This window comes from Strongylocentrotus purpuratus, unplaced genomic scaffold (assembly GCF_000002235.5).
Source record: "Strongylocentrotus purpuratus isolate Spur 01 unplaced genomic scaffold, Spur_5.0 spur5_scaffold_11, whole genome shotgun sequence".
NCBI lineage: Eukaryota > Metazoa > Echinodermata > Echinoidea > Camarodonta > Strongylocentrotidae > Strongylocentrotus > Strongylocentrotus purpuratus.
In genome coordinates, this window is record NW_022145596.1 from 11,103,941 (window position 1) to 11,131,932 (window position 27,992).

General features: G+C 38.9%; 1 protein-coding gene across 2 annotated transcripts; it reads left to right on the forward strand.

Moving 5' to 3' along the window:
- Positions 1–743: 743 nt before the first annotated feature.
- LOC582046 (carbohydrate sulfotransferase 15) lies at positions 744–27,982 on the forward strand. 2 transcript variants are annotated; one of them, XM_782022.5, is made up of 9 exons: positions 751–1,308; positions 1,794–1,875; positions 5,165–5,464; positions 6,336–6,576; positions 10,727–10,873; positions 13,439–13,592; positions 15,797–15,935; positions 25,342–25,504; positions 26,362–27,982. In XM_782022.5, the coding sequence occupies exons 2-9, from the start codon at positions 1,867–1,869 to the stop codon at positions 26,526–26,528; spliced, it is 1,320 nt and encodes a 439-aa protein (XP_787115.4). In that variant the 5' UTR covers positions 751–1,308; positions 1,794–1,866; the 3' UTR covers positions 26,529–27,982. The 2 variants fall into 2 exon arrangements, with proteins under 2 accessions (XP_011666866.2, XP_787115.4); XM_011668564.2 differs by lacking the exon at positions 10,727–10,873 and having other exon boundaries at positions 744–1,308.
- The last annotated feature ends 10 nt before the right edge of the window (positions 27,983–27,992 follow it).

Here is a 27,992-nt window from a genome sequence, read left to right on the forward strand (position 1 = left end):
TTGTCTCTATCATGTTTTTAGCCAGATGCCTTCTTTGTATGATACCTGGCTTCATTTCTTCGAAATATATTGCCCAATACTATCATGGTGTATGAAATAAAAAGCACTGAAGTTTGAGGAAAATTAGGGAAAATCAAAATGAGTAATAAACGCTTAGTGTATCGTACTCTTTGAAGATATCTTACACGATTGCAAAGAATTTCGGAAAATCAACTAAAAGCAATATAAATGGACATGTCCATCACCTTTTGAAATGTGCTAACTTAAAAATGCGTATATTACGTAATCAGAAAGTTTTTCTACATACAACATGGCATTAACATTGACTTTGGGATTTTTTTTCTCGAAAGGCTTTGCGACCGTGTTTATTATAATATTGAGTAGCAATTTATAATAACGGTGAGTAATGAGTCGAGTTGAGTCTGTTGCGCTAATGTCTAATACGCATGACAGTCTGAGCATCCAGTATAATGTTTTGTCGTTTTGAGTCGGGTTAGGATTAGAGTATACCTGGTCCAGTCACACCGCCAAATCGACTCCAAGCCGACTGATTATTGGCCTGTGAGGGTATATGTAATGGTTTGTTCGGTCTGGTGTCAGTGTGGTGACTGGCTCACTGGTGTGACTGAGGACTGAGGTATCTGATCCAGTCACATCGCCAAACCTACTCCAAGCCGACTGATCCTTGGCCACTGAGGGTATATGTAATGGTTTGTTCGGTCCGGTGTCAGTCTGGTGACTGGCTCACTGGTGTGACTGAGGACTGAGGTATCAAACTAATAAGGTATTGGAGTAAGCTCGTCTATGTAATCAAAGACGGTATAAACCGCATGACTTGCCTGAGGAAGCCACAAAAGCTCGGCTTAGTTAACCTGGCGAAGTCAGTCATTGTCATCTCATTGTTATCGTCATGAGAAGAGCTCTGACGTCCCTTGCTTTATTCGCTATCATACAAAAGCTCTGGTGGATAATGACACGTTGAATAGTTTCATTCTGAATTAAGGGATTTATATTTCTTCGCTTTGAGAACAAACCACACTTTACCTGGACAGATGTACATACTGAAGCAGTCCACCATTAACGGTTCAGGAAATAGATGTTCATCTTCCTCCATAGTTAAGCAATTAGTGTCCCGGCAAACACACAGCACTCTTATAACGTTCGTTAAAAAAGTTCCAAGAGCATTCAAAGGATTATAGACTACCCTTGCTAACGCCTTAAAAATTCTTGGGATATCCTGGAACGGCGCTCGAATGTCGACTTCTCAGAGGATGCTCTGAATAAGGGAAATCGGAATGATTTGTAAAGGTATGTGTCTTTGATTATGTTGATGGGTAGCATGATAATGTTTAGAATCAATATTTCTGTAGTTTTTATTTTAAAAAACTTTTAAAACGACATCTTTTATTTCCACTGATAGATATCGACGATATGTCCAAGACCGTTTTTTTTTCCACGTGAGGCTCCAAGTAAACGTGGCTAACATCATTGAACAAAATGCAGGCATTTGCCCTCCATATAAATATAATTATCAATCAAACAATCAGGATCAAACGATCAAGACTAGTCCACAATATTTTGTTGACTTGTACGTGATATATAAATTGGAAATGATGAATGTATCACACATAATAAATGAATGCGTTACTTGGGATAAATACAAAATTATTCATTTTAGAAGGCTGATTTCACTCATAACGTGCGTTTAAATAAAGGCACAAAATCAAACAATACAACACGGAATACGTATTGTGAACGTAGCATATTTAAATTATCAAAGTTTCTTTTATCAGGGATATAGTCTTCGGCAATGTTGTAGCAGAAGAACGCTGTATTGGTGACAAAGACGACTTATAACAAGGAAGCATGATAAGGGTAAGATTTTGAGATGTGTCGTAAAACATCTAAGCCTTAGAATTACAAGTTCCCTATATAGCCATGCTAGTTGACATTGGCATATCTACAGATAAGTGTCTTTTCCCAACTTTTTCCAACTGTGCGTTATTCCGAAGGTTCGTTACTCCCAAGGTTCATAATTGCGAAGGTTTGTAATTCCGCTAATGAATAAGGATTCATAAAGCAACAGAGTTCGTAATTCCGAAAATGATATAGAAACATGTATCTCTTTTTCGGAATTACGAAACCTCGGAATAACACACCTAATATACGGAATTATAAACCCTATTTCATTTTCGAGATCCCCCCCCCCCCCATGTGGGAAATTTGTGTTTCAGAATTACGAACTTTCTGAAATATGAACATTCTTTTAAACAAAACAAGTGCCTCCCATAGCTACAGGGGGCAATGAGAATTTCATAGCTGAATGGTTCTTTTAACTTTCGAGTAGAAAGAGTATCCTGGGAAAAGCTAGAGGTGTCGTGGTCTAGTGGGTAAGTAAGTGGACCGTGGATCACACGGTGAGTGGTTCGAATCCCTGTAACGGGATTAACATCTATTTGGTAAGACAGGGGAGAATAATACTATGGTACACACTTTTACATGTATTTTAAGCGCAGTAAATAGAGTATGTTCAAATCGGTTCGAATAGTGGGTGCGCTATATCAATCAACTTCTATTATTACTACTATACTACTACTACTTCTTTTACTACTGCTACTCTACTAATACCAGGCGCGGATCCAGGGGGGGGCCGAGCGGGCCTTGGCCCCCCCCCCCCCCACCCCCGCAAAAAAAAAGGAGAGAGAGAGAAGGAAAGAAGGGAAAGGGAAAGAGGAGAGAAAGGGAAAAAAGAAGAGGAAGAAGAAAAGAAAAGAGGGCAGAAGTAGATCGGGGGGAGGGGGGGGGGGGGGCAAAAGGACTTGCCTCCCAGGCTGTTGCCCCCCCCCCCCCCAATCAAAAAATAAAAGAGAAGGAGAACAGAAGATTGATATTGTTTAGTTGTACGATAACATCACTCAGTTTGATTTGATTTGATTGGAGATATATCTCATTAAAAAACATAGTAAAGGCTATACAGTTTCAAACAAACCTACACCATTAAACTTCAAGCTCACTCACACATGATTTAATGCGACACTTTCAAGGCTACTTATTATTTCAAGTTCATGTATATACAAAGGGCAACAGCTTCAATATTAAACGTAATTAAATCAATGGTCTGGAAAATGTTAATGCCAATTGTTGTATATTATACAACATTTTCCATAACGATGAATATACATTGTATAATGCAATTTTCAGGAAAACCATACTTGTCATTACTGTTATATTTGTTATGATACTAAAGCAAATCGTTTCGCTTATCGATAAGATAAATCAATGTGAAGTACGTGTCAAATAATGAAATCATTACGTGCTATTTTTAACCGGACTAGACATTTGAAACGTATAAAAAATGTATACACTATTGACAGCAAGCAAGTTTTTTAAACAAAGAATTCAGAAATTGAACAACATTGCACATTTTAGTCTACACGGCATGCTCTACACCCTTAGTTGGACTGTAAACAGTTGTCTTTGAGTTTGAGTTTATTGAGTTTATTGATTTCACATTTCACATGCAGAAATAATACAGATAACAAAATATACATAAAAGACATATTGTTTCATAATATAACAAAATGATTATATTAAGTCTTCTTAAGTCTTCCATATAAATATAAATTTAAAGGAGGTCAATAATCATTATGAAAACACCACTTTCGTACGGTTGACACATCAATATATATTGTGCACACATGTAACAATGTGATAATATTTTTTCTTTGGGGGGGGGGGGGGACGGGAGGAGGGCAATCCAAAAAGGGACTGATATGTGAACATTAATATTGAATAAAATATGTATTCTGTTGGTATCACGTATGTACAAGTTACACTGTATGTTAACAAGATTAAAAGTTATAGAAATAGATCAGTGTTCCAAAAATGAATATTCAGCTTGCTCTTTTAAGAAGTCCCTTCCTGCTCAGTCAAACTAAAATTTACCTAGTAAATATTTACAACCCTTCGGACTGCACACTAGATATCGGCAAAGTAAAAGTGAAGCGTGAAAAAAGTATATTGCTTGTTTTTATGCTGTAGTTTTGCTAAAGAATGTAATTTTGTAACACAAAAAAACTTCAAAAACCTGTGAGGGGTTTACATATAAGACTTATCATCCAGCTTTATGGGGGTAGTCCCTTCCGTCAGCTCCGCCTCTTTCACTGGCGTACTGATGGGGGGGGCAGTAACCCCCCCCCCCCAATACAATTTAAACATGGGTTATTTTTAATTTGATACCAGTGATTTACAAGTATTGCTAAAATGGCAGTATTTTTCCATGAGCTCCCGGGGGCTCTACCCCCTGGAACCCACCAAGGGGCCTAAGGCGGGTCCCTAGATGCGTAATTTGGTGCTTAAAAGCCCTTCCGTTATGTATTTCTTATGTATTTCTTTGTCTTTCTTTCTTTCTCCATATCCTCTGCACTCTCCTTATGTATTTTTTTGTTTTCCCTTTTCTATTACCTTCTCTTCCCTGGGTATACGTGCTTGCACATGAACTATATATGGCTAAACAGTTTTGTAAAAAAAAATATGCGCGAACGGTCAAGGAGTAAGAAGAAGGCAAAAAGAGAACAAAGACGGCATCCATGGAAGCCATGTGAGAGTGTCCACTTTTTTCGCTTTTACTTTCACCCTTGCATTCTTTCCTGAATCAGAGTTTTCTCACACCTTGTAGACTCGTGCAGGTTATGAAATTGCATTCAAACGAGGATAATTTTCGAGAACGCTATAACGAATCGTCTTCTTTCAATAATAGTTTAATGAAACGTCAAAGCTTCCGCGCTACGCGGAGGAGGGGGGCTGAATTAAGAGAAGGATTAAGAGTCGAGAACGGTACAACGAATTGTCTTCTTTCTCTAATACTTTAATGAAACGATATAGCTTCCGCGCTTTGCAGAGGAGGGAGGGGGAAAACTCGCCCCTCCCTACATCCCCCTGCATTACGTCACTGCTGGTCACCATTACGTACCAATATTTGGCTCGCATAATTTCAAATTTGGGCCCCCCCCCTAAGAAATCCTGGATCCGCGCCTGACTACTACTACTACTACTACTACTATTAATTATTCTACTACTTCTACTACTACTACTACTACTACTACTACTACTACTACTACTGCTAATAATTGTGTATTTTGTTAATTCGAAATTCGTTTATCAGAGGCGGCGTTCTTGCCTATGTTACTTCATGGCAATATTTGTCTCCGTTGCCGTCTTCTACGTGTATTACTTCATCTTGCTCAAAGTCCCTGCTGAGGACAACCAGCAAGTCATTTTGCCGATGAAACGCCTGGAGGATATGCATTTCACGAAGGTCCGTCCGACCAAAGCTGCAGGGAACCTGACACAGAAGGGCACTACTGTGGAAGCCCTCGAAGTCAACGCCGATGGGAGTGAGGAGGTTTTGGATGCAGAGGGCAACCCTATTCCAGATCCAGAGTTGAGAAAAGAATTTAAAAGGGTATGCTGAGGGATCAAATTTGATAAGATAAGAAGCACAATGACTCCCTTATCTAGAGAAATCAGTCATGTTAGTAGGTGTGTTTTAATTGAATATTTTCGTTCATTGTGGCTCTTCCACACGTCATCGTACAAAACCAATCCGTGATCCCTTCCTCAACTATAAGTTAAGCAAATTTTGAAGACATACTGATTTTTCAATTAGCAACAAAGCTGTTGGCTGTATTTTGAATGCTATTTTCATAATCATCATTTTTCATCACAAACAGCTTTGATAATATCTAATATACGGTCGGTGTAAGACAATTTCCCTTCTGGATCGTCTTTAAGACAACGCGTCCCCTCGGGCAACCACTCCTAGTAATCTATGCAATGAAAGAACTGGTAGTCCGGTAGCCCTTTTGACATGTACCCTCCAGAAGAAGTCTTTCTTGTTTTACAAGATCACGATCGCAAATGCTTTCGAAAAAAAATCCTCAAGGGCTACTTCAATACACTTTTGTAGGCCTACGTCCCATACAAATCATGTTCGGACTGCATAATACGTCATTCTAATGTTCGCACATTTCCGTACATGATGGACGAAGTTTTTAAAATTGCCTTAAGTTGATTTTTGTTCAAAAGTCTCACGAGAGTAGTCTCTCCCTTAATATTCATGAAAGATATTCATCATATTCGGATTTGTCTTATTAAGGTAATTGTCCCGGTTTTTTTAATTAAAAAAGAAGAAGCTGTATAGCTGTGTCCTAGGTGGGGGTGGGGGGGGGGGGGGGTGGAGGGGGATTGTCCAGACGTGTTAAAAAAAAAGCATAATCCAAACGAAAGTTAGGCTTTTATAGTTATTATAGTCCTTTCTCTTTCCCATTCGACAGATAACTGCTAAGGTTCCGAACACTTTCTTGCCTGAATTTAAGAACCCTTGCTGGTTGGATGCAAAGGATGAACTCAATTGCTTGCCTTACTTTTATCTCATCGGGATGTCAAAATGCGGTACGACCGATTTATGGAAGAAGCTGACCTCGCACCCGGATATTGTTGATGTACCCAAAGAACCGCATTGGTGGGGTCCGAGACGAACCGGTTGGACCGGAATCGCTGCTCATGGTCAAGAAGGTAATTTATAAAAATCAAACAATGTAAATTTCATTAGGGCCCTTTAAAAAGTGGGGGTAGCGTGGGTCCCTCCAATCAGCGGGCATTGGTACTATTTTTTTTTGGGGGGGGGGGGGAGGAGGGGGGGGGGGGGGATTGGTGTTCAGTGGTCTTTACGGACAAAAAACAGGAAGTAGTCATGCCGGGAGGCACTGAAGAAAAGGAGAATGACGTGAAATCCAATCCAGATAGACAACTACTCTAAAAGAAAGCAGAAAAACCAGAGAAGCAAACTGATGAGTGTCATAATTAAGTAGATTAATATATTGGCAAAGGACATTATTACCGCTGCGGGACTCGAACCGCGAACCAATTGTGATTCACTATCCAGCGACGAATCCACTAGACACCGAAACTTCGGTAGCGGTATTATTCCAGTAATTTACAGGAAACAAAATTGTACATTGGACTTCAGTCAGAGAAAACAAAAGCTTGAGTTAGACTGGAGTCATCATTCGATACACAACACAACGAATTTTAGTCACATATAATGAAAGGTTCCAAAATATTTAATCCCTCTGATTCTCTAAGCCTATTTGAGAATCATTGCCTTTTCGTTTAAAACCTGATTGTATTCTCGTTCCTTTAGGTCCGTATTCTACTAATTCAGGTTAACCCGATATTGGGTCTGATCATCATCTTTAACAAAAGGAAAACATAGACGTGTTAGACTTCAGACCAACTTCATATGTTAAACCCAATTTTGAACAAAAGCCTAAACATAGTGTCGGGTTTAAGATTTAGTAGAAAACGGACATCAGAGTGCATACAAGCATGCGTGTCAGGGCTCAAATTAATTTTTTGTCCACGGGGGCTCTTCCCCGAAAAAAGAGCCCCCGTGAGCCTTCTCACGGGGGCTCTTTTATTACTGATGGAGGCTCTAAATACAAATATCCATTGAATTGGTACCTATGATACTCCTCAATTATTTGCTATTTCATCATTATCATTTCAATCAGCATTTTCCCTCTTACAAATTTACAAGCTACATAGCTGTTACTGGCCTGTGTATATAATATATACGCATACAACACTGATCTTTATGATGTCTTTAACGTGACATATCTTCTTCTCCCCTTGCAAACGAAAAAGAAAACATGGTCATTAAAAGGGATTAAGCGACAAATAATGATTGTGATTCAAATTGATGCGAATATTTGTTTGAATAAGCACTATTATTCACCCGAATCATTTTTGTAAAAACAACTTTTACAAATCTCAGCCATGCTTACTGAGTTGAGACGTTCCATTCAATTTAAAATACCCATTACATAATACACTTCTCCTAATCTCAAAGTGATCTTACAGCACAGTGGCAGAATTGCATGGCTGAGATTTGTAAAAGTCGTTTTTACAAAGAAGATTCTGGTATAAAGCATTGCATATTAAAAAAAATCCTTGCATCAATTTGAATCACAATGATTATTTGTCGCATGGTCCTTTTATTAAATAACCTAGTTTTCTGTTTTGTTTGCAGAGGGAGAAGAAGCTATGTCACGTTAAGAAATCATAAAGATCAGTTGTATTATGCGTATATACATATGATACCAGAACAAAATTTGATTATCAGAATGTCATTTTGGAATACCTCTATACAAATACCACATTGTCTTTAGCCCGTATTAGTATTAGTATGATCCAATATAAAGCTATTATTCTTTATTTAATTCAGTATAATGCTTTTCCTCAAAAATAGTTTTGCTATTTTTTTAGGATTGAGACGCTAAGAAATGGTTCCAAATGTACATTACACGAACCCTGAACCATTGCAAAATGATGGTGGTTCTCTCTCTCTTTATTTTAATCATGCAGTATCAACTACATATAAAGCAGCAACCAAAAACTTAGGGTTATCTGAGATAGGTCAAAGTAAGAGTTAAAAAGAAAGTCATGCTAAAACGGCGCTTCACTCCCCCCGCCCCCTGAAAAAAATAAAATAGATTAGTAGTCCTCCTCTCCAGAATCCCCCTCCCCCTCCCCCCGCTTTAATATCACATTTTCACTTGGCAGCCCAAGGGGGCCGGGGGGGGGGGTGGGAGGAGGGGGTTAAACCCCCTACCCCCCCCCCCCCCCGCCGTAGATCTGTCCATGTTATCATATCATTCCACGCAAGGGCGGCGATCCCGGGGGGGGGGGGGACGGGGGGACACGTCCCCCCTCAATTTTTTCAGGGGGGGATCGTCCCCCCCCCTGGAAATTTGAAAAAGTGCAAAACAAATTGTATAGCATATACTGAATAATGACTGCAACACACTTTTAGGCTCTGGAAGGCCCAAGAGTGCAGCGTTTAGACTAATAAAATTGCAAAAAAAATCTCGCTCGGTCGCTACGCTCCCTCGCATAACATCCTCGTAAAAAAAATTCGCATTTCTTCCCCCCGGTCATTAACAGAAATCGCCGCCCCTGATTCCACGACATTTTGGTCTTCCTCTTCTCCTCAAAAGGGACTTTTAGATTTGCGTGGACGTGGACGTGGACGTGTTACGTCCTTTTAAGGCACTGGCAATCACATGTGACGTCCTTTTAAGCTGGCAGTGCCTTAAAAGGAGGTCACACGTTGCAGTCCACGTTCTCATCGTGCAAATCTAAAAGTCCCTAATATTGATTTACTGGTCGAGGTTCATTATTTGCTGACAACGAAAAACTTCTCCAGGCCATGACCATGTTTCTGCCCTTGCCCGATCGCCTGCAGCTCCAGCAGACATGGCGCGGCAGCGTCCACACGCACCGCTACTAACGGCGCAGTAAGCCTATAACCACTGCTGACGGCGGCACTGCACTGCGAGCTGAATCGATAATAATAGGCCTACTCATAAAACGAGAAATCTTGCACGCTAATCTTAGTTCCATTTCATTGGTTTAAGGTTTGAAAATTGAAACTCAATATTGTGTTAAAGTTATAACAGAAAAGATTATCTTTATTTTATAATTCCACCGGGGCGATTTTTAATTTTGCAATCGCCCCCGTGAGCAACCTGACGGGGGCGATTTTGTAGCTCACGGGGGCGAATCGCCCACCGCCCCCGTGTATTTTGAGCGCTGATGCGTGTACTAAATTGTATACCGGTATTTGTAGGTCTTACCGAATACTCTGCATTACATTTTTTGCGGTCATATATGATATTTTACAAGTCAATTTTTATATGTTTAATCTAGTTTTAAAACTTGTACTGATTAGGACTAGAAGGCTCTGGGGTAGGGAGTGTGTAAGTAAGAGTGAAGCGGATATTCATGTATTATTATGCAATGTAGGCCTATCCCGTTTGATTGGACATCATAGTAATTATTTACAAGTAATGGTCGAAATAATAATGATTAAACGTCTTTTTAATTTTATTTAGATAAGATTAAAAAGCGTCTTTCCCTTCATGTATGAAATCATATTAAACAATAGAGATTGACCTTAAAAATACATCGAATCATACTCATCGCCACTCCTTTTTTAATTATGTTTGTCGCCCTCTCTCTTTCCTAAGCGTGATATAGCGGAGGTTGTTGAAATAAACCTATTTTATTTTCTCTTTCAAGGGGGACCCCCACATTCTTAGAGTTATCATAATTCATTAGCCTCTGTTATTGAGTCCTCATCATATCATTCCTCTCAACTTCTATCGCCCTCACACTGATGAGTTATGAACAATTAGGTGTTGGGGGTTGTGATCAAATAATGAAATTTACCACCACCACCACTATTACTACTACTATACTGCTGCTGCTGCTGCTGCTGCTGCTGCTGCTACTACTATTACTCAGAGGCGGCGCTCCGGGGGGGGGGGGGGGGCACAGTGCACCCAACTTTTTCAAGTACCCCAAAATTGCCCCTTTAACTTTATAAGAAGTGCCCCTTTTACATGGGAAAAGTGCCCCTTTCACTTTGACAAGTGCCCCTATTAATTTTTAAAAGTGTCCCTTCCCATTTCCACCTCTGATAAGTGCCCCTATTCCCTTTTCTTTTGACAAATTCACATTTTCCTCTGCAATAAGTGTCCATTACTCCTACTACTACTCCTCCTACCACGACTAATACCACTACCACTACTAATACTTATCATAATAACAATAGTTATAATAATATCATTACAATTGTTATTTATTTACGTTTTAAACTCAGTAATGCAGGTTCGTAAAAAGACCGGTGGCAAAGATGACAGATCTATCGACTGGTATCTAAACTGGTTTAAGACGTTCGCTGTGGACAAGCTTAAGCCACATTTCGCAAGTGCAACATCAAGAGAAAGTTATCATCCCAGGATTTTTGGTTAGTTCCTATCATCACGAGATGATGATTTGATTAAAATATACTTACTTTTAAGGTCCGACGGGTCACTTATACATGCAGTTGTATCAATTAATATCCTGACATGGTCCTGAAAGTTGGAAGTGAAAAATACCCAAACTCTGTATCAATATACTGCTTCAAACCCTACATAAAAAAAACTTTTAAAAAATGCCCCATGTGTGCTGGAGGAAGATAATGGGAAGCGAATACTTTGATGAATGCGAAAAATATGACGAAATTAAAAATTTAAGACAAAAGACAAAAAGGGTCATTTTGATATAAAACAAAACTAGATGGAATTTTGACTGCGCGCAGTCGAAAATGATGCCTCCGCCATAGAGCAATTTAAACAAGTTTGGAGTTTAAATCTCCAGTGGTTCTTGAGATATCATGATGACAATCTCAATGTATGGAATTTCATAAGTTGACCTCTGTGACCCTTGACCTTTGACCTACGTGCTCCAAAATCTAATCAGATTGTCTTCCTATGGTGATACACACTATCATTAAGTTTGAAGTTTAAATCTCCAGTGGTTCTTGAGATATTATATGGTGATACATACTATCATTAAGTTTGAAGTGAAAATTCTCCAGTGGTTCTTGAGATATCGCGATAACAATCTCAATGTATGGAATTTCATAAGTTGACCTCTGTGACCCTTGATCTTTGACCTACGTGCTCCAAAATCTAATCAGATTGTCTTCCTATGGTGATACACACTATCATTAAGTTTGAAGTTTAAATCTCCAGTGGTTCTTGAGATATTATGATATGGTGATACATACTATCATTAAGTTTGAAGTGAAAATTCTCCAGTGGTTCTTGAGATATCGCGATAACGATCTCAATGTATGGAATTTCATAAGTTGACCTCTGTGACCCTTGACCTTTGACCTACGTGCTCCAAAATCTAATCAGATTGTCTTCCTATGGTGATACACACTATCATTAAGTTTGAAGTTTAAATCTCCAGTGGTTCTTGAGATATTATGATAACAATCTCAATGTATGGAATTTCATAAGTTGACCTCTGTGACCCTTGACCTTTGACCTACGTGCTCCAAAATCTAATCAGATCGTCTTCCTATGGTGATACATACTATCCTTAAGTTTGAAGTTTTTACATCTCCAGTGGTTCTTGAGATATCATGATAACAATCTCAATGTATGGAATTTCATAAGTTGACCTCTATGACCCTTGACCTTTGACCTACGTGCTCCAAAATGTAATCAGATTGTTTTCCTATAGTGATACACACTATCACTAAGTTTGAAGTTTAAATCTCCAGTGGTTCTTGAGATATCATGATAACAATCTCAATGTATGGAATTTCATAAGTTGACCTCTGTGACCCTTGACCTTTGACATACGTGCTCCAAAATCTAATCAGATCGTCTTCCTATGGTGATACATACTATCCTTAAGTTTGAAGTTTAAATCTCAAATGGTTCTTGAGATATCGCGCTAACAAACTCAATACAAGGAATTTCATAAGTTGACCTCTGTGACCTGTGACCTTTGACCTACGTACTCCAAAATCTAATCAGATCGTCTTCTTATGGTGATAAATACTATTCCCGAGTCTTAAGTTTAAATCTTAAATGGTTCTTGAGATATTGTGATAACGGTCAAACGGGACGGACGTACGGACGGACAACCCGAAAACATGATGCCTCCGGCACCACCTTCGGTGGCGGAGGCATAACAATAACAATGGATCAGATTCGGAAAAAATAAGCGACAGAAATAAAATCGAAAATTAGAGGACTAACTTTTTAATATGAAATTTTGAACAAAGATATCGATTCTTGATATTGTTTGGACATGAAATGACAATAAAAGAAATGATAAAGAATGAATAGATGATTTTTTTTAAATCGGACGAAATAATTTAAAACTAAGTTGGACTACAGTTACTGTTCAAAATGTTAGATTAGAACTAGAGGGAGCAAACTACAAAGGATTATGAAGAAACAGGATGCCTGGAGGAGACAGGAAGGGGAGGAGGGTAAGACATCAAAAGTACATTGCATTCGCTTCAGGCTTTTGGCATTAAAGCACAGGCTGGAAGGAGAGAATGATTTCATTTTTTTCCGGATGAGCTGTCGCGTGGCCTGTCATGTAACATACTTTTTCGTTTTAAATAGTTCTCTCTTCCATTCCGTAAGAGCGTCTTCATCATTTTCATGGGAGGGGGGGGGGGGGGGGGTTAATTACCTACAATAATGGATGTTCGTGACCTGTTTGGAATTTAACCAAATGTGAGCTCTCATAGGTTATTTTGTTACAAAATATTTGCCTCTCAACAATTTTCTAAAAATAATTTCAATGTGTCATATCAAATCAGACTATTTAGAAAGTTTGGTTGGCACATTGTTAAACATTTTATCTGAAAATGAATATATAAGCTAATATCATATTCACTTTGTTTGCAAATTCGCTTCGGGACCCCCTCCCCTTTCCGGCTACAGAAATGAAAAGGCGTCTCTTGCATTTCATGAAAGATTAAACAGTTGTTATTTCTTATCATCCATCCCCTCAGGTGACGGTTCGATCAGTACTGCTTACTCAATTGGCAACGCGTGGTTAAAAACCAATGCAGGCGCCACGGATCCTCCGTATACAAACGCTGAATTACTGCACGCCATTCAACCGAAAGCTAAAATAATCATCATAGTAAGAAACCCAACGGAACGGTATGCTATGTAAAGTCTGTCTGTTTGTCAATCGTTTGCATTGTTGTCTATCATTATGTTATTATTTTTTTGTTACTATCCTCCATCTGTCTGTTTCCTCTCTATACCCCTCTCTCGCTCTCTTTCTGTCTCTCCTTCTATCTTTCAATCTCAAGCGGCTGGCCGAGTCGTTGCGAAATTTTTGGGACCAAAAAAATAAATAAAAAAGTGTCCTCTCGCCCCCCCCCCCCCTCGCTTATTCAGCGGCTGGCTGAGTCGTTGCGAAATTTTCGGCGTTATTTTCAAATTTAACCCCCCCCCCCCTTGAAAAAAATCCTGCGTACGCGCCTGTATGTACATGTATCTATTCTGTCCCTCCTCAGAATATCTCTCCTCTTCAGCATTAATTTCCCTCCTCTTTTTTTAACATCTTTTTAATTTTCCTCATCTTTTTGCTTCTTCCTGTCTCGTGTAAATTAATCAGTGGTTTGTTGAAGGGGGCATCGGGGCTGATTATTAATTTCAGAAACCAATTCGCCCAGCGACACGGGGACAAACACAAAGACATGGTGAAGCGAGGGTACACTTAATTCCTCGGTATAACTTTCTTTGTTAAACTCTACATCAGGCTAAGCTTACAAAATCAACGTCGGGTTTAAATTTTAGTAGAATATACCGTCAGATCATTGTGTTTTGGGTACTGAGGCACAAACATAATATGTTGCTTATTTCGTCGCCATATTTTACTACCAATGCCATCCATCTTACTAAAATTTCAGTTTGAAGTCTCTTTGATTCAAATATTTGTCTTGTTCTATTGATAACGTCTTTTCTTTATATCAATATGATATTTTCAATGACAATTCAATATAGCGAAGGAAAACTTTCTGTATGAGAATAAGCTAAGAATAAAGTAACTTTTCTCTCTCTTCTTTCGTTTCATTTTATTCTTTCCTATTCGGTTCTGGATGTGTTCCAGGTCGACTGATTAGCTTTCTTAGAGCTTTCAAACCTTAGGCTTGATCAGTTAAGCTTCAAATATATCGATATCGAAACTTGCGACCATGGCAGAAACTAATATTTTAAGTTGAAATTTGTCTAGAGGGGAAACGCCATCTTGGATATATCTGAAATATCCGCGTATAACAACCATTGTATTCCTAGGCCTCCTCGATGGATTGCGAAACGAGATTCTTCGGAAAAATATCTTTGATCATTATCAGAAAACGAAAGATAATTTTATCTTCGAACTCTGAAAGCATGTTGGAATGGTGAGGACAATTTGTAAGAAAAACTAAAGAAAGATGGAAGCGACGAACTAACTGAAATGGCAGAGATGCTGTTCACACATGCATAATCGCCGATTCATTATCGTGTGCTGATTTTCAACTTTTGTTCTAAATTTTATTTCACGAAGAGTCTTTTAAAATTGAGGCTTAAAAAGCGAAGTCTTTTTATCAAAAATTGTCAAAAAGTCTAACGTGAAAGTACAAATTGTAAGGTTGCACATTTCGAATTGCGAGTTCTCCTATTGTCTGTACAATGAGAGTCTATCCCTTAAGTTTCGTGTTAACTTCATATTGCAATTTCTTATTTTGAGAGAATAAAAGAGAAGATGTGTTTTAAAATTATTAATTCATTCCTTTTAGAGGACTACTTCGTTTTAGCCAAATGACACTGTAAATACGCCACTCATCACCAAAACCGACTCCGAAATCTTCGACCATTCGGCATTCTGTTCGATCTATTGTAAGTCAGGTTTTGAACTCATAGTTTTGACAGGGGTGTTACGAGTCACTTGTAATATCTTATATCTAATAGATTATGGTGCCTTTTAAAAAAGAAGCAAATAATTCAGTGGCATAGATACAGAGGGGCGCATGACCCCAATCAAATTGTAAATATACCCCAACCCCCCCCCCCCTCCAAAAAAAAAAAAAAAAAAAAAAAAAAAAAGTAGGAAGGAAAGAGGAATGACGAGAAGAGAAGACGCCTATAGACCGCCCGCATCTTTTCCCTTATCAGTAGCCGTATAAATTCGCATTTCATTTCCCGAGTAAAACGTCCCCGACACACACGCACACCCACGCACACACAGTACACACACACACACACACACCTTGCTTGGTGCACTCAGTGAGTACACTCACGTTAAGCTACCGATAGCATTTTTATAAAAACAGATTTACTCGATCATTTTCCTTTTTTCTTCTTCCACCATATAGAGCACGATCTTGGTACTTCTACACCCACCCACTGACTACCCCTGATGATTGGCATGTTAGTGCTATGACATCGATAGAGTGTTACAACAGTTGTATGAAAGAACACAACGAGAGATACTGCGCATACTCGTTTGGATGTGTAAGTTCAGTCGATAACCCTTGTCTAAATCTTTGGATATATATATATATATATATATATATATATATATGAAGCACGATTGCATAGACTTTCAAAAAGTCAACTTATTGCAATTTCAATATTTGGTCCATTACGTTTTAAAATGTGCAAATATTACAACGACGTATGACGTCATCCGAACATGATTTCTATGTGGTATAAAATAGGGTATTTACACTTTTCGATAGTAGTTGCGATCGTGATGAAAATAATTAAGATTTCATGGGACGTGGTTTTGAATGATTATGTTTATCTAAATAAGACTTCTCTCGCTTTAAGCCCCCCCCCCCCTCCCATTTCAGAGTAGTTCTACGCATATGAAATATCAGATTCCAGGTGCTGTCCTTTTAACACCAGCCAACAGTGTATTTCTTGCGATTTTTTTTTCTTTTACTTAATCAGTTATTATAAAGAGTTGCGATTGATTAAAATCATTTGCAATTGTGTCCTAATAAAATAGAAGTTGGGTTTAATCTGAAGTTGTGGTCCGTTCGAATCAATCGCAACGCTTCTGAGACGGGGCCCGAATCTTGCAGTAGCCGAAGCATATACATGTATTTGGCTTTCGGCTCTTTTACTGGTTCTTGTCTTTTTTTCTTCGGTCCCCTTTTCCGCCCCCTTGCCCCGCCTCTGGCCAGATTGTGCATGCTCCGCCTCTGACCCCTCCTGTCAAATTCTCTCCTTGTACTTTCGTATAACCTGTGGCGGCACCAGGATCATAAATAAGGGGATTGGGTGGGTGGGGGGGGGGGGCAAGTAGTATATTGTGAGGAAAAATGAGGGCGCGGTTAAACTGCCTCCTCAATTTCTAATAATTTTTGGTATTACAATGATATAGAATGTCAAAGTAATGACCTTTATAATAAGAGGTGTTCGAGGGTTCAGTAAAAACTCGATCCCCTGTCAAAAAACTTTCCCGACGCCGCCATTTCTGTCAACTATATAGATGTATTTTCTGTTCTCGTTCCCCTTACCTTACCTGTACTTCTTTTCTCACCTCCTGTTGTACTTTATATGGTACCTTGGTGTTGATTTTTCTTGACAAATTTTGGCTGCGTCCTCATTTCTTCCTTCCCCCCATTTTGGCAAGCTGAAACCCGACACCAGTGAAAACAAAAGAAATCCCCCAAGCCTGCAACATCATGAAGAGAGAGGAAGAACATCAACCAAAGCAATAATAGTCGGAACAACATAGAATGCCACCAAAACATGTAATTGAAGAAATCGCATGTACATTTTTCAGGTTCTCTGTATTACGCATTCGATTTCCGGCTGATCCGAGAGTTTCTGCGGCGACATTGGCTCTTGGATACATTTCGCCAAAGCTATAGGGTTAGGGTTATAGGTTTCCTTTCGGTAGTAGGTTAGGTTTAGGTTTAGGGGTAAAGGTTATGTATCTCGTTTGGTCCAGGGTTAAAGTTAGGAAATCGGTTAGTATTGTTACCGGGGCATGTGTCGTACGACCGATATTCGAATAGGGTTGGTGTACTCCATTCATTGGCAACACGTCTCAGCTTCATTAATTCTAGCCTTCCAGCATTCTGAGCGCTCCAGCTCATCTTCAATCGGTGAAAAATCGGAGAAAGAGGGAAATCGCAGCTCTGTGAGATCAATCTCCAATCACCGTCCCCCTCCCCCTCCTCTCTCTTTTTTTCTCTCTCTTTCTCTTCCTCCTTCCCTCCCTCGCCCTCCGTCCTCTCTCTCTCTCTCTCGTCCTCTCCTACCACCCCCTCTCTCCTCTTGTTTTTTGTCTCTCTCTACACCCATCCTCTCTCACCCTCCCTCCCTCTTTCCCAGTCTCGGTCCTGATATAATGGGCTTTTTCGCTTCTCGTCTGTCTGTTACTCCATTTGCATTTGGTTTCATTTGCATCTTTATTTCTTTCATTTTCCTTTTTGTGCTTGTACATTTTTCAACGGTGCCTCCAGAAGGGCGGAGCTGGGGTGTCGTTTTGTTGTACCGAGGAATTTCAACAAGAATACATACACATTCTTGTGTTATCTATGGGGAAGAAGACAACACCCCTAAGTAGGACCTTTCTCTAGCTCTCCATTTATCCATTAATGTTGCAGGCTAGGTTGCTAAGGAACAAATGATCAAAGCCCAAAGTGGAAATGATGATGGTGTCATTTGCGTTTCGGCGTTTGCTCAGTGGCGTAGCTTAGGGTCAGACATTAAGGGGCACCGTTGTCATGGGGAGGAGGACGTAGCTTACTGGATGAAATAATAATAATAACTAGACATAATACTTGTTTAGAACAAGTATAGGTGGGCTGGTCAACTTAAATTTGAAAACAAAATAGAGCAAAGTTAAGCGAGATACTGCTTGAAAATTCTTAAAAAATACTATCATGTAGATTCATTACGTGAACGAAATTCACCTTCTATAGTCATAACACGCAAATTATGAAATTTCTGACATGAGGCCTTTAATCAAAATTTTCACTCTGATGACGTCATCAAAATGAAAAAGGGTTATTATTGAACTTGTAGAAAATTATCTTAGCTACAACATATTGAAATTTTGAATAAAATCAATCAATATATACAGAGATACAATCATTTTTCCATAAATATGCTGACGTCATAATATGCAAATTCGTATTTTGAGTTCCAAGGCCATTAAGATGATGTCACGATACACTTAATGGCCAAATGAGACATGAAATCATATCTCTGACTCATACTCTTTTCAAATATTAAAACAGAATTGGGGTCCAGGTGCATCCCAAAGAGCTATAATAGATTGTGTATAGGCATGTTTTTGCCCATGTATGTTATGTATTACAAGAGCTCGCGCGCACGGACATTTATGTTAAGCGAACGCTCATTCCCTTAATAATAGTCATAAAGAGATAAAAATGGTATCAATTTGTTTGTAAAAATATGGGAAATATCATAAAAGAAAAAAAATGGCGATTCTATGTTTTGTAATGGTGTTACGCGCGAAAACGCGCGCGCATGCGCGTGTGCGCGATTTTTTATAAAATGCTTAAAATGGCCTTAAACGTATGCAAAAAAAATTTGAGAAGATTTTCAGCATTATAAAATTTTGCGCGCGCACTGACGCGCGGACGTACGCGCACGCGCGCGTTTTTTGACATGAAATTGACCGGACTGATATTGACCTTGATCATGATAAATATGAATGAGAAATGATTTACCGTTATGAAAATATGACCATGAGTAAATCTTCAGAAAATTTCACAAAATGGCGCCTAGATGACGTCATCAGTCAAGGTCAAGGTTTTAAACCTTACCGTGTTTTCTCCATATGCCTATACATATGTGTGCCAAATTTCAAGTTATTTGATTTAGCCATTTTCAAGTTATCTTGTTAACAAAAAAGTGGTTAGAAATAAAATAAACTAGACATATAATACTTGTTTGGAACAAGTATAGGTGGGCTGGTCAACTAAAATTTGAGACAAAATAGAGGAAAATAAGCGACATACTGCTTACAAATTCTTAAAAAACAATATCATGTAGATTCATAACGTGAACTAAATTCACCTTCTATAGGCATAACACGCAAATTATGAAGTTTTTGACATGAGGCCTTTAATCAAAATTTTCACTATGATGACGTCATCAAAATGAAAAATAATTATTACTGCGCTTGTAGAGAATTGTCTCAGCTACAACATATCGAAATTTTGAAGAAAATTGATCAATATTTACAGAGATACAATCAATTTTACATAAATATGCTGACGTCATAATATGCAAATTCGTATTTTGAGTTCCAAGGCCATTGTAATGATGTCACGATACACTTAATGGCCAAATGAGACATGGAATCATATTTCCGACTCATACTCTATCTAAATATGAAAAAAAATTGAGGATCCCGGTGCATTCCAAAGAGCTATAACGGATTTTGTATAGGCATGTTTTTGCCCATATATGCTATGTATTAAAAGAGCTCGCGCGCACTGACATTTATCTTGAATTTACGCTCATCTTGTTAATAATGGTCATAAAGAGATAAACATGGTATCAAATTCCTTGAAAAAATATGAGAAATATCATGAAAGAAAAAAAAATGGCGATTCTATGTTTTGTAATGGTGTTACGCGCGAAAACGCGCGCGCACGCACGTGTGCGCGATTTTTGCGCGATTTTTTATAAAATGCTTAAAATGGCCTTAAACGTATGCAAAATAAATTTGAAACGATTCTCAGCATTATAAAATTTTGCGCGCGCACTAACGCGCGGACGTACGCGCACGCGCGCGTTTTTTGACATGAAATTGACCGGACTGATATTGACCTTGATCATGATAAATATGAATGAGAAATGATTTACCGTTATGAAAATATGATCATGAGTAAATTTTCAGAAAATTTCACAAAATGGCGCCTAGATGACGTCATCAGTCAAGGTCAAGGTTTTAAACCTTACCGTGTTTTCTCCATATGCCTATACATATGTGTGCCAAATTTCAAGTTATTTGATTTAGCCATTTTCAAGTTATCTTGTTAACAAAAAAGTGGTTAGAAATAAAATAAATAAATAATAATAAAGGCAATTTTAACAAAATTATAAGGTGGTCTGTATAGATACAGCCCACCTGATAAATAACTAGACATATAATACTTGTTTGGAACAAGTATAGGTGGGCTGGTCAACTAACATTTGAGACAAAATAGAGCAAAAATAAGCGACATACTGCTTACAAATTCTTAAAAGACAATATCATGTAGATTCATAACGTGAACTAAATTCACCTTCTATAGGCATAACACGCAAATTATGAAGTTTTTGACATGAGGCCTTTAATCAAAATTTTCACTATGATGACGTCATCAAAATGAAAAATGGTTATTAATGCGCTTGTAGAGAATTGTCTTAGCTACAACATATCGAAATTTTGAAGAAAATTGATCAAAATTTACAGAGATACAATCAATTTTACATAAATATGCTGACGTAATAATATGCAAATTCGTATTTTGAGTTCCAAGGCCATTGTGATGATGTCACGATACACTTAATGGCCAAATGAGACATGGAATCATATTTCCGACTCATACTCTATCTTAATATGAAAACAAATTGAGGATCCCGGTGCATTCCAAAGAGCTATAACGGATTTTGTATAGGCATGTTTTTGCCCATATATGCTATGTATTAAAAGACCTCGCGCGCACTGACATTTATCTTCAATTTACGCTCATCTTGTTAATAATGGTCATAAAGAGATAAACATGGAATCAAATTCCTTGAAAAAATATGAGAAATATCAAGAAAGAAAAAAAAATGGCGATTCTCTGTTTTTTAATGGTGTTACGCGCGAAAACGCGCACGCATGCTCGTACGCGCGATTTTTTATAAAATGCTTAAAATGACCTGAAACGTATGCAAAATAAATTTGAGACGATTTTGATCATTTAAAAATTTTGCGCGCGCATTGACGCGCGGACGTACGCGCACGCGCGCGTTTTTTGACCTGAAATTGACCGGACAGATATTGACCTTGATCATGACAAATATGAATGAGAAATGCCTTTTGGTTATGAAGATATGATCATGATTTGATTTTCAGAAAATTTCACAAAATTGCGCCTAGGTGACGTCATTAGTCAAGGTCAAGGTTGAAAACCTTACTGTGTTTTGTCCATATGCCTATACATATGTGTGCTAAATTTCAAGGCATTTGATTGAGCCATTTTTAAGTTATCTTGTTAACAAAAAAGTGGTTAGAAATAAAATAAATAAATAATAATAAAGGCAATTTTAACAAAATTATGAGGTGGTCTGTATAGATACAGCCCACCTGATAATAAAGGCAATTTTAACAAAATTATAAGGTGGTCTGTATAGATACAGCCCACCTGATAAATCCGGATTCCGTACAGCACTTATACGGAATACCGTCTCTAGGCGATTTACAGATAATATTCTTTTATCACTTCTTTAGATTCATTCACACATACCGCATGCACCATCCCCACTCCCCGGGGACTATCCTATCATAAATGATGCTCACCGTGAGGGCATATGAAAACTACTCTCACGGGGGCTTTCGCCATCCTACCAGGTCCCAATTACTTTCCTGGGTATGGAGTGACATAATTTATGTAGATTAATACCTTGCCAAATGAAAGCCATAAAGCAAGGCCATCGAAAGAGAGAGAGAGAGAGAGAGAGAGAGAGAGAGGAGGGAATGGGAGAAGGTCGACTCATCTTCCTCCCATTCTCACTTTCTCTTTTTTTCTTATACTATTCGGTGAGGGGGAGTTATGTACCTCCCCCCCCCCCCCCCCTCCCTCGGCTACCTCTCCAGGTTCAATGCGGCATAATGGGTGATGATGCATAGGTAAAGCCTTGTGATCATTTCGTTTATTTCCGCAGAAAATTGGGTAAACGCTTGTGTAATTGCAGAGTTAATTTTGCATGGGAAATCATGCATTCAAGCTTGAATTGACCATGTATTTTCCTTCCATGCACTAGTGAACACGGTGTGTGTTACAGAAAATAAAATCAAACAAACAAAAGAAGCGCACATAATTGGATTGCCCCCGAAATTACTATAACTTGAATACAAAACTGTAGCTCCTATACCTTCTTTCAACTTCAGCGATATTAAAGTCACTTAAACCAGCCATTGAAGAAAAAAAACCTAAATAATAATAGTTCATTGATTCTTAGAGATTATGTACAAACATGCTTTATTAAGAACCAAACCTGTAATCACATTACTTTCTCTTTTTGCTTGAGGAGAGACAAGGGGAGAGGGGGGGGGGGGTTCACATTATCGCATTCATTGTTACGTCAAAGTAGTCTTTGTTATAAGTGATAGCGAGATCGTGAAGACTTTCAACAAATCAATCTAAGGCAATCTTAGTAGCCTTTTGTTTTTTGCGTCACCTATCGAAATGTGCGAAAATGACAATGACTCAATGACTTAACCCGAACATGTTTTCTAGAGGCAATACATAAGCGTATACGCCTGAGTTCATGTTTGGTTACTTTTTGCGGTCGTGTTTTATCACGTAATACGAACTTGATTTCTATCGCAGGCGCGGATCCAGGGGGGGGGGGCCGAGCGGGCCTTGGCCCCCCCCCCCCGGCAAAAAAAAAAAAAAAAAAAAAAGAGAGAAGAAAGGAAAAGAAGGGAAAGGGAAAGAGGAGAGAAAGGGAAAGAAAGAAGAGGAAGAAGAAAAGAAAAGGGGGAAGAAGGAGATCGGGGGGCGAAAGGGCCTTGCCTCCCAGGCTGTTGCCCCCCCCCCCCCAATCAAAAAAATAATAGAGAAGGAAGGAAAGGGAAAGAAAAAAGGAAAATAGGAGATACTGGCGTACTGATAGAGGGGGGGGGGGCTTGGGGGAAATCAAATTCAAACGTGTTTTATTTCTAATTCCATAATTGTGGATTACAAATAATGCTGAAATTACATAATTCCGAGATTTTTCCTCACTTTTTAGTAAATTATACTTTTTTATGCGTTTGTTGGAAAATGACAAATTCCTAAATTTACAGCCAGGCAAGAAATATGATTCTTGAGATTCCTACATGTCAGGGCCCGAGGAACGGCGGGAATTGGGAGCCTCGAGTTCCCACCCCCCCCCCCCACACTTTAACAAAAAAAGTATATTAAAGAGAAATTAAAAAAAGAAAGAGAGCAAGAAAGAAAAAATAGTTAACTGCCAGTGTTAACAAATAAAGAGGCATCAAAATATGATCATCTGACCGTGATTAAATGCCTAAAACCCCTAAGCTTCCGGGGGATCTACCCCCTGGATTCCACCTAGGGCCCTAAGGTGGGCCCTTCGATGCTCATCTGACGGTTATTTAATGCCTAAAACCCCTGATTTTGGGGGGCTCCGCCCCCTGGATCCCACGCCAAATAGTGTCCTGCCAGTGACACAAAATAATAAGGATTATAACAAAATGCTCATCTGAAGGTAAATAAACGCCTAAAACCCCTGAGCTTCCGGGGCTCTGCCCCCTGGATTCCACCCTAAGACGGGCCCTTCGATGCTCAGTTGACGGTAATTTAATGCATAAAACCCCTGATTTTGGGGGGCTTTGTCCCCTTGACCCCACGCCTAAGTGTCCTGCCAGTGTGACAAAATAATAAGGATTATAAAAAATGCTCATCTGACCGTAATTAAACGCCTAAAACCCCCGAGCTTCCGGGGGCTCCACCGCCTCGACCCCACCAGGGGCCCTACGGCGGGCCCCTGAATGCTTGTCTGACCGTAATTTATTGCCTTAAACGTCTGAGCTTCTGGGGTCGGACAAGGTATCAAAATGTGTTAATCTGACCGCAGGCGCGTAGCCAGGGGGCGGTGGGGGCGGTACCCAAACAATCACCGCCCCCACCCCCCTAAAAAAGAAAGAGGAGAGAAAAGGAAGAGGACGTAGAAAAAAAAAGGAGCAGACAAAGAACATCTTTAAAATTCAGACAAAGATTAGTGTAGAGAACGGTACAACGCATCGTCTTCTTTCTCTAATAATTTAATGAAACGTAAAAGCCCCCGCGCTTCGCGCGGGAGGGGGGAAACTGAACTCAGATGAGGATTAAGCATCGAGAACGGTACAACGAATCGTCTTGTTTCTCTAATGATTTAAAGAAATGTAAAAGCTTCCGCGCTTCGCGCAGGAGGGGGGTGGGACTGAATTTAGATAAGAATTAAGAGTCGAGAACGGTACAACGAATTGTCTTCTTTCTCTAATGATTTAATGAATCGTAAAAGTTTCCGCGCTACGCGCGGGAGCGGGGGGGGGGGGGGGGGGTAACTGAATTCAGACGAGGATTATTTTCGAGAACGGTACAACGAATCGTCTTCTTTCTCTAATAATTTAATGAAACGTCAAAGCTTCCGCGCTTCGCGCAGGAGGGGTTGGGGGGTTGGGACTACATTTAGACAAGAATTAAGAGTCGAGAACGGTACAACGAATTGTCTTCTTTCTCTAATGATTTAATGAATCGTAAAAGTTTCCGCGCTACGCGCGGGAGCGGGGGGGGGGGGGTAACTGAATTCAGACGAGGATTATTTTCGAGAACGGTACTATGAATTGTCTTCTTTCTCTAATAATTTGATGAAACGTCAAAGCTATCGCGTTTCGAGGAGGGAGGGGGAAACTCGCCCCTCCCTGCACCCCCCCCCCCCCCCCCGCATTACGTCACTGCTGGTCACCATTACGTTCCAATTTTTGGCCCGCATAATTTCAAATTTGGGCCCCCCCCCCCCTAAGAAATCCTGGATCCGCGCCTGTTCTATCGGATCTACAAGAAGGTCTTGAAATTTCCCTCGAGTTGATTTCGCGAGAGTCTTTGGGGTAGTGTTTGTTGGACAACTTTTTATTTAAGTATTTTTTTAATGTGTTCTTACATATTGGTCTACGTCCATTTTACAGCCCTACACACCGTTCCAAGGTATCAACGTAGGACTGTATCATATATTCCTTTATGACTGGATCAACGCATATACACGGGAAGGGGTACTGGTCCTACGTCTTGAGGACTGGCATGCGGACCAGGTCTCAGTCTACAGGACCATCCTGGAATTTCTGGAACTAAGTAAGTTGTCCACATTTGGATGTGGCAGATATTTCTCAGTGTGGAGAAGGAAAGAGTAACAAAGTCGTGGATTGATTCAAGCGTTGTTAGGGTGTTGACAAAATCAAAGAAATCTACTTTATTTTATATTTCATAAATTATTTAACGTTGGGCAAAATCGAGATAATTAAAAAATGGTATGTATTCGAGCCAGGCTATATCGGAGCATGGTCAAACAGAGAGAGGGGCGAAAAATGTGGAAAGGGTGAAATTAAAATATTCTTGGGAAGCGTAGCGTGGATGTAGCGACCATAATTTAAAAGATGATTTGTGAAAATTAATAAATTAAATGAAATGGAAAACAAAATCTAACCTAGGTAGGAAGACTGATGGAAAAAGGATGGCTGATCATTCATATATGTGACTCCGCATAAGCTATACCATCCGTCATATATTCAGGCATTTTGAAACGGCGTTTATATTAGAACAAGCCGCTAGACGGGCTGTCTAAGAAACGAACAAAATGTCATAACCTTTTGCCCTGAGGTTTTCGATTTGAAAAAAGAGGACAGAATGTTTTAACGACTGTCCCAAATGCCTACTTCTTTGGTAGTATAACCCATTTTTTAACCATTAGGGTCCCAGTCTTGGGAAATCGTTTCTTGAGCGACCCCATTTTCATAACATAGCCCGACTTTAGACGTTTTGAAACGTACCGCCCCTCGCTAGAACATTTTAATGTCTAGGAAGCTTTGACGAAATAAAAGCCCAGGGCAGTTGCCACAGGAGCAAATTAATGTCGGATCAACGATATAAAGAGAACATTCATTTATTTGAGTTGTGTCACTATTTTGTATTGCTTTATCCACCTTTTACAGGACCTCTAACACCGGAGGAGGAAGCAAAGGCTCTGAGCACACGATGGGTTCAAGCAAGCAACAAAGTGGCACAGTCGAAAACGAAAAAAGCTTTGGACGATTTCTACCGCCCTCATAACCAAAAACTAGCCGAATTATTACAAAGTGATATTTATCTCTATCCCTAAATTCAAAAAGTACATCGGGCGTCGGAACTGATGAGAGTGAGTCGGGAGTGGGTATCCAGTACCCAATATTTTCACGTCTAAAAGATAAAGATACTTGCATGCAATAATCTAAAGTATTATACATACGGGCCTCTTTTTCCAGAGAATGAAATCATGTATTTGATTCCCTTTGATCGATTTCAATATTGTAAGCATATTGCTTTTCCTCCGTATAATTCGCACTCCGCAGATGGATATGATATGCTGGCTTCAATCGCTGAAATGCGACAATAAACTAAAACTAAATCTAAAACGTGTTGCTAATATTGCGTTTAGACACCAATTTATATTCAAAACTTGGATCATCTTCCATTTTGACTTTTTGTAAAATTTTGTTTTAAGATTAATCGAGACACTGTTGGATTGGAAAATTACCATGGAACTTTTTTCACTGTGTTCAATTTTTGTATGTGTAATGATGATTATGATATTGGCTTTCTTTCTTGGTATATACGATATACCACGCAAAGGCAGCCAATATTACATAAATATAGATCTATATTATAGAAACGATATTTTGATGAACTGTCTCATACGTGATTTTTTTGCTCTCAAGGTTTTGACGATATTTATTTACATAAAATAATATATGAATGTCTTTAATCCTATGTTTTAATTATTCATATTTATCAAATGTAGAAGTTTGATTAACAAGAAAGTACATGTTTTTATTTTTCAATATCATTTGAATGCACATCGAAGTCGAAATCTTTCCAACCATTCATTTCTGTAACAAATACTGCATTATACTTTTGTGTTATCGGTTTGTAATCAAATGATTCAAGGTGCTGGACACAACTAAAATTTGGGATGGAGAAACGCACAGGGGGAAGGGTGGTCACATCATTATAATGACTATTATGCATATATCATTTTCATCATTTTTTCAAATTAAAAATATTATATGATGTATGCGAAAAAAAACAGATATAAAGTATTCTATTATTAATTCAGTTGTACACGTCCCTTTTCTTTTATACTGTCATCGAATATAGGCGTCCATTAATAACATTTTCTGTTTCATGTCCATTTTCCGTGTTTAATATCCTTCAGTCTACATTACCCTTTAGATTCTCAAAGCCCTGAGGCTTTCTAGGTTTACCCACAGCCTTCCTGTCTGTTCCATCCACTCTACCCTATCCTCTGTCTCTAATAGTCCCCCGGCTAAAGCTAAATGTGATTGCTTTATTCAAAAGTTAAAGCTTGCAGCGTTATTGTGTAGCTTTTTCCATTCGTCAGAAAAGTTCAAACCGAAGTTACTCCAATATTTGCCTTCATAGTCCGCAATATTGACCATGATTTGTTGTTTTCTCGCGAACAGCACTTTATAGTTAAACCACTAAAAACTTGATTGTAGAAGAAAAAATTATCTTCATATCATGCATATTATCATGAAGTAGATATCAGAATAAGATTTCAAAAAAT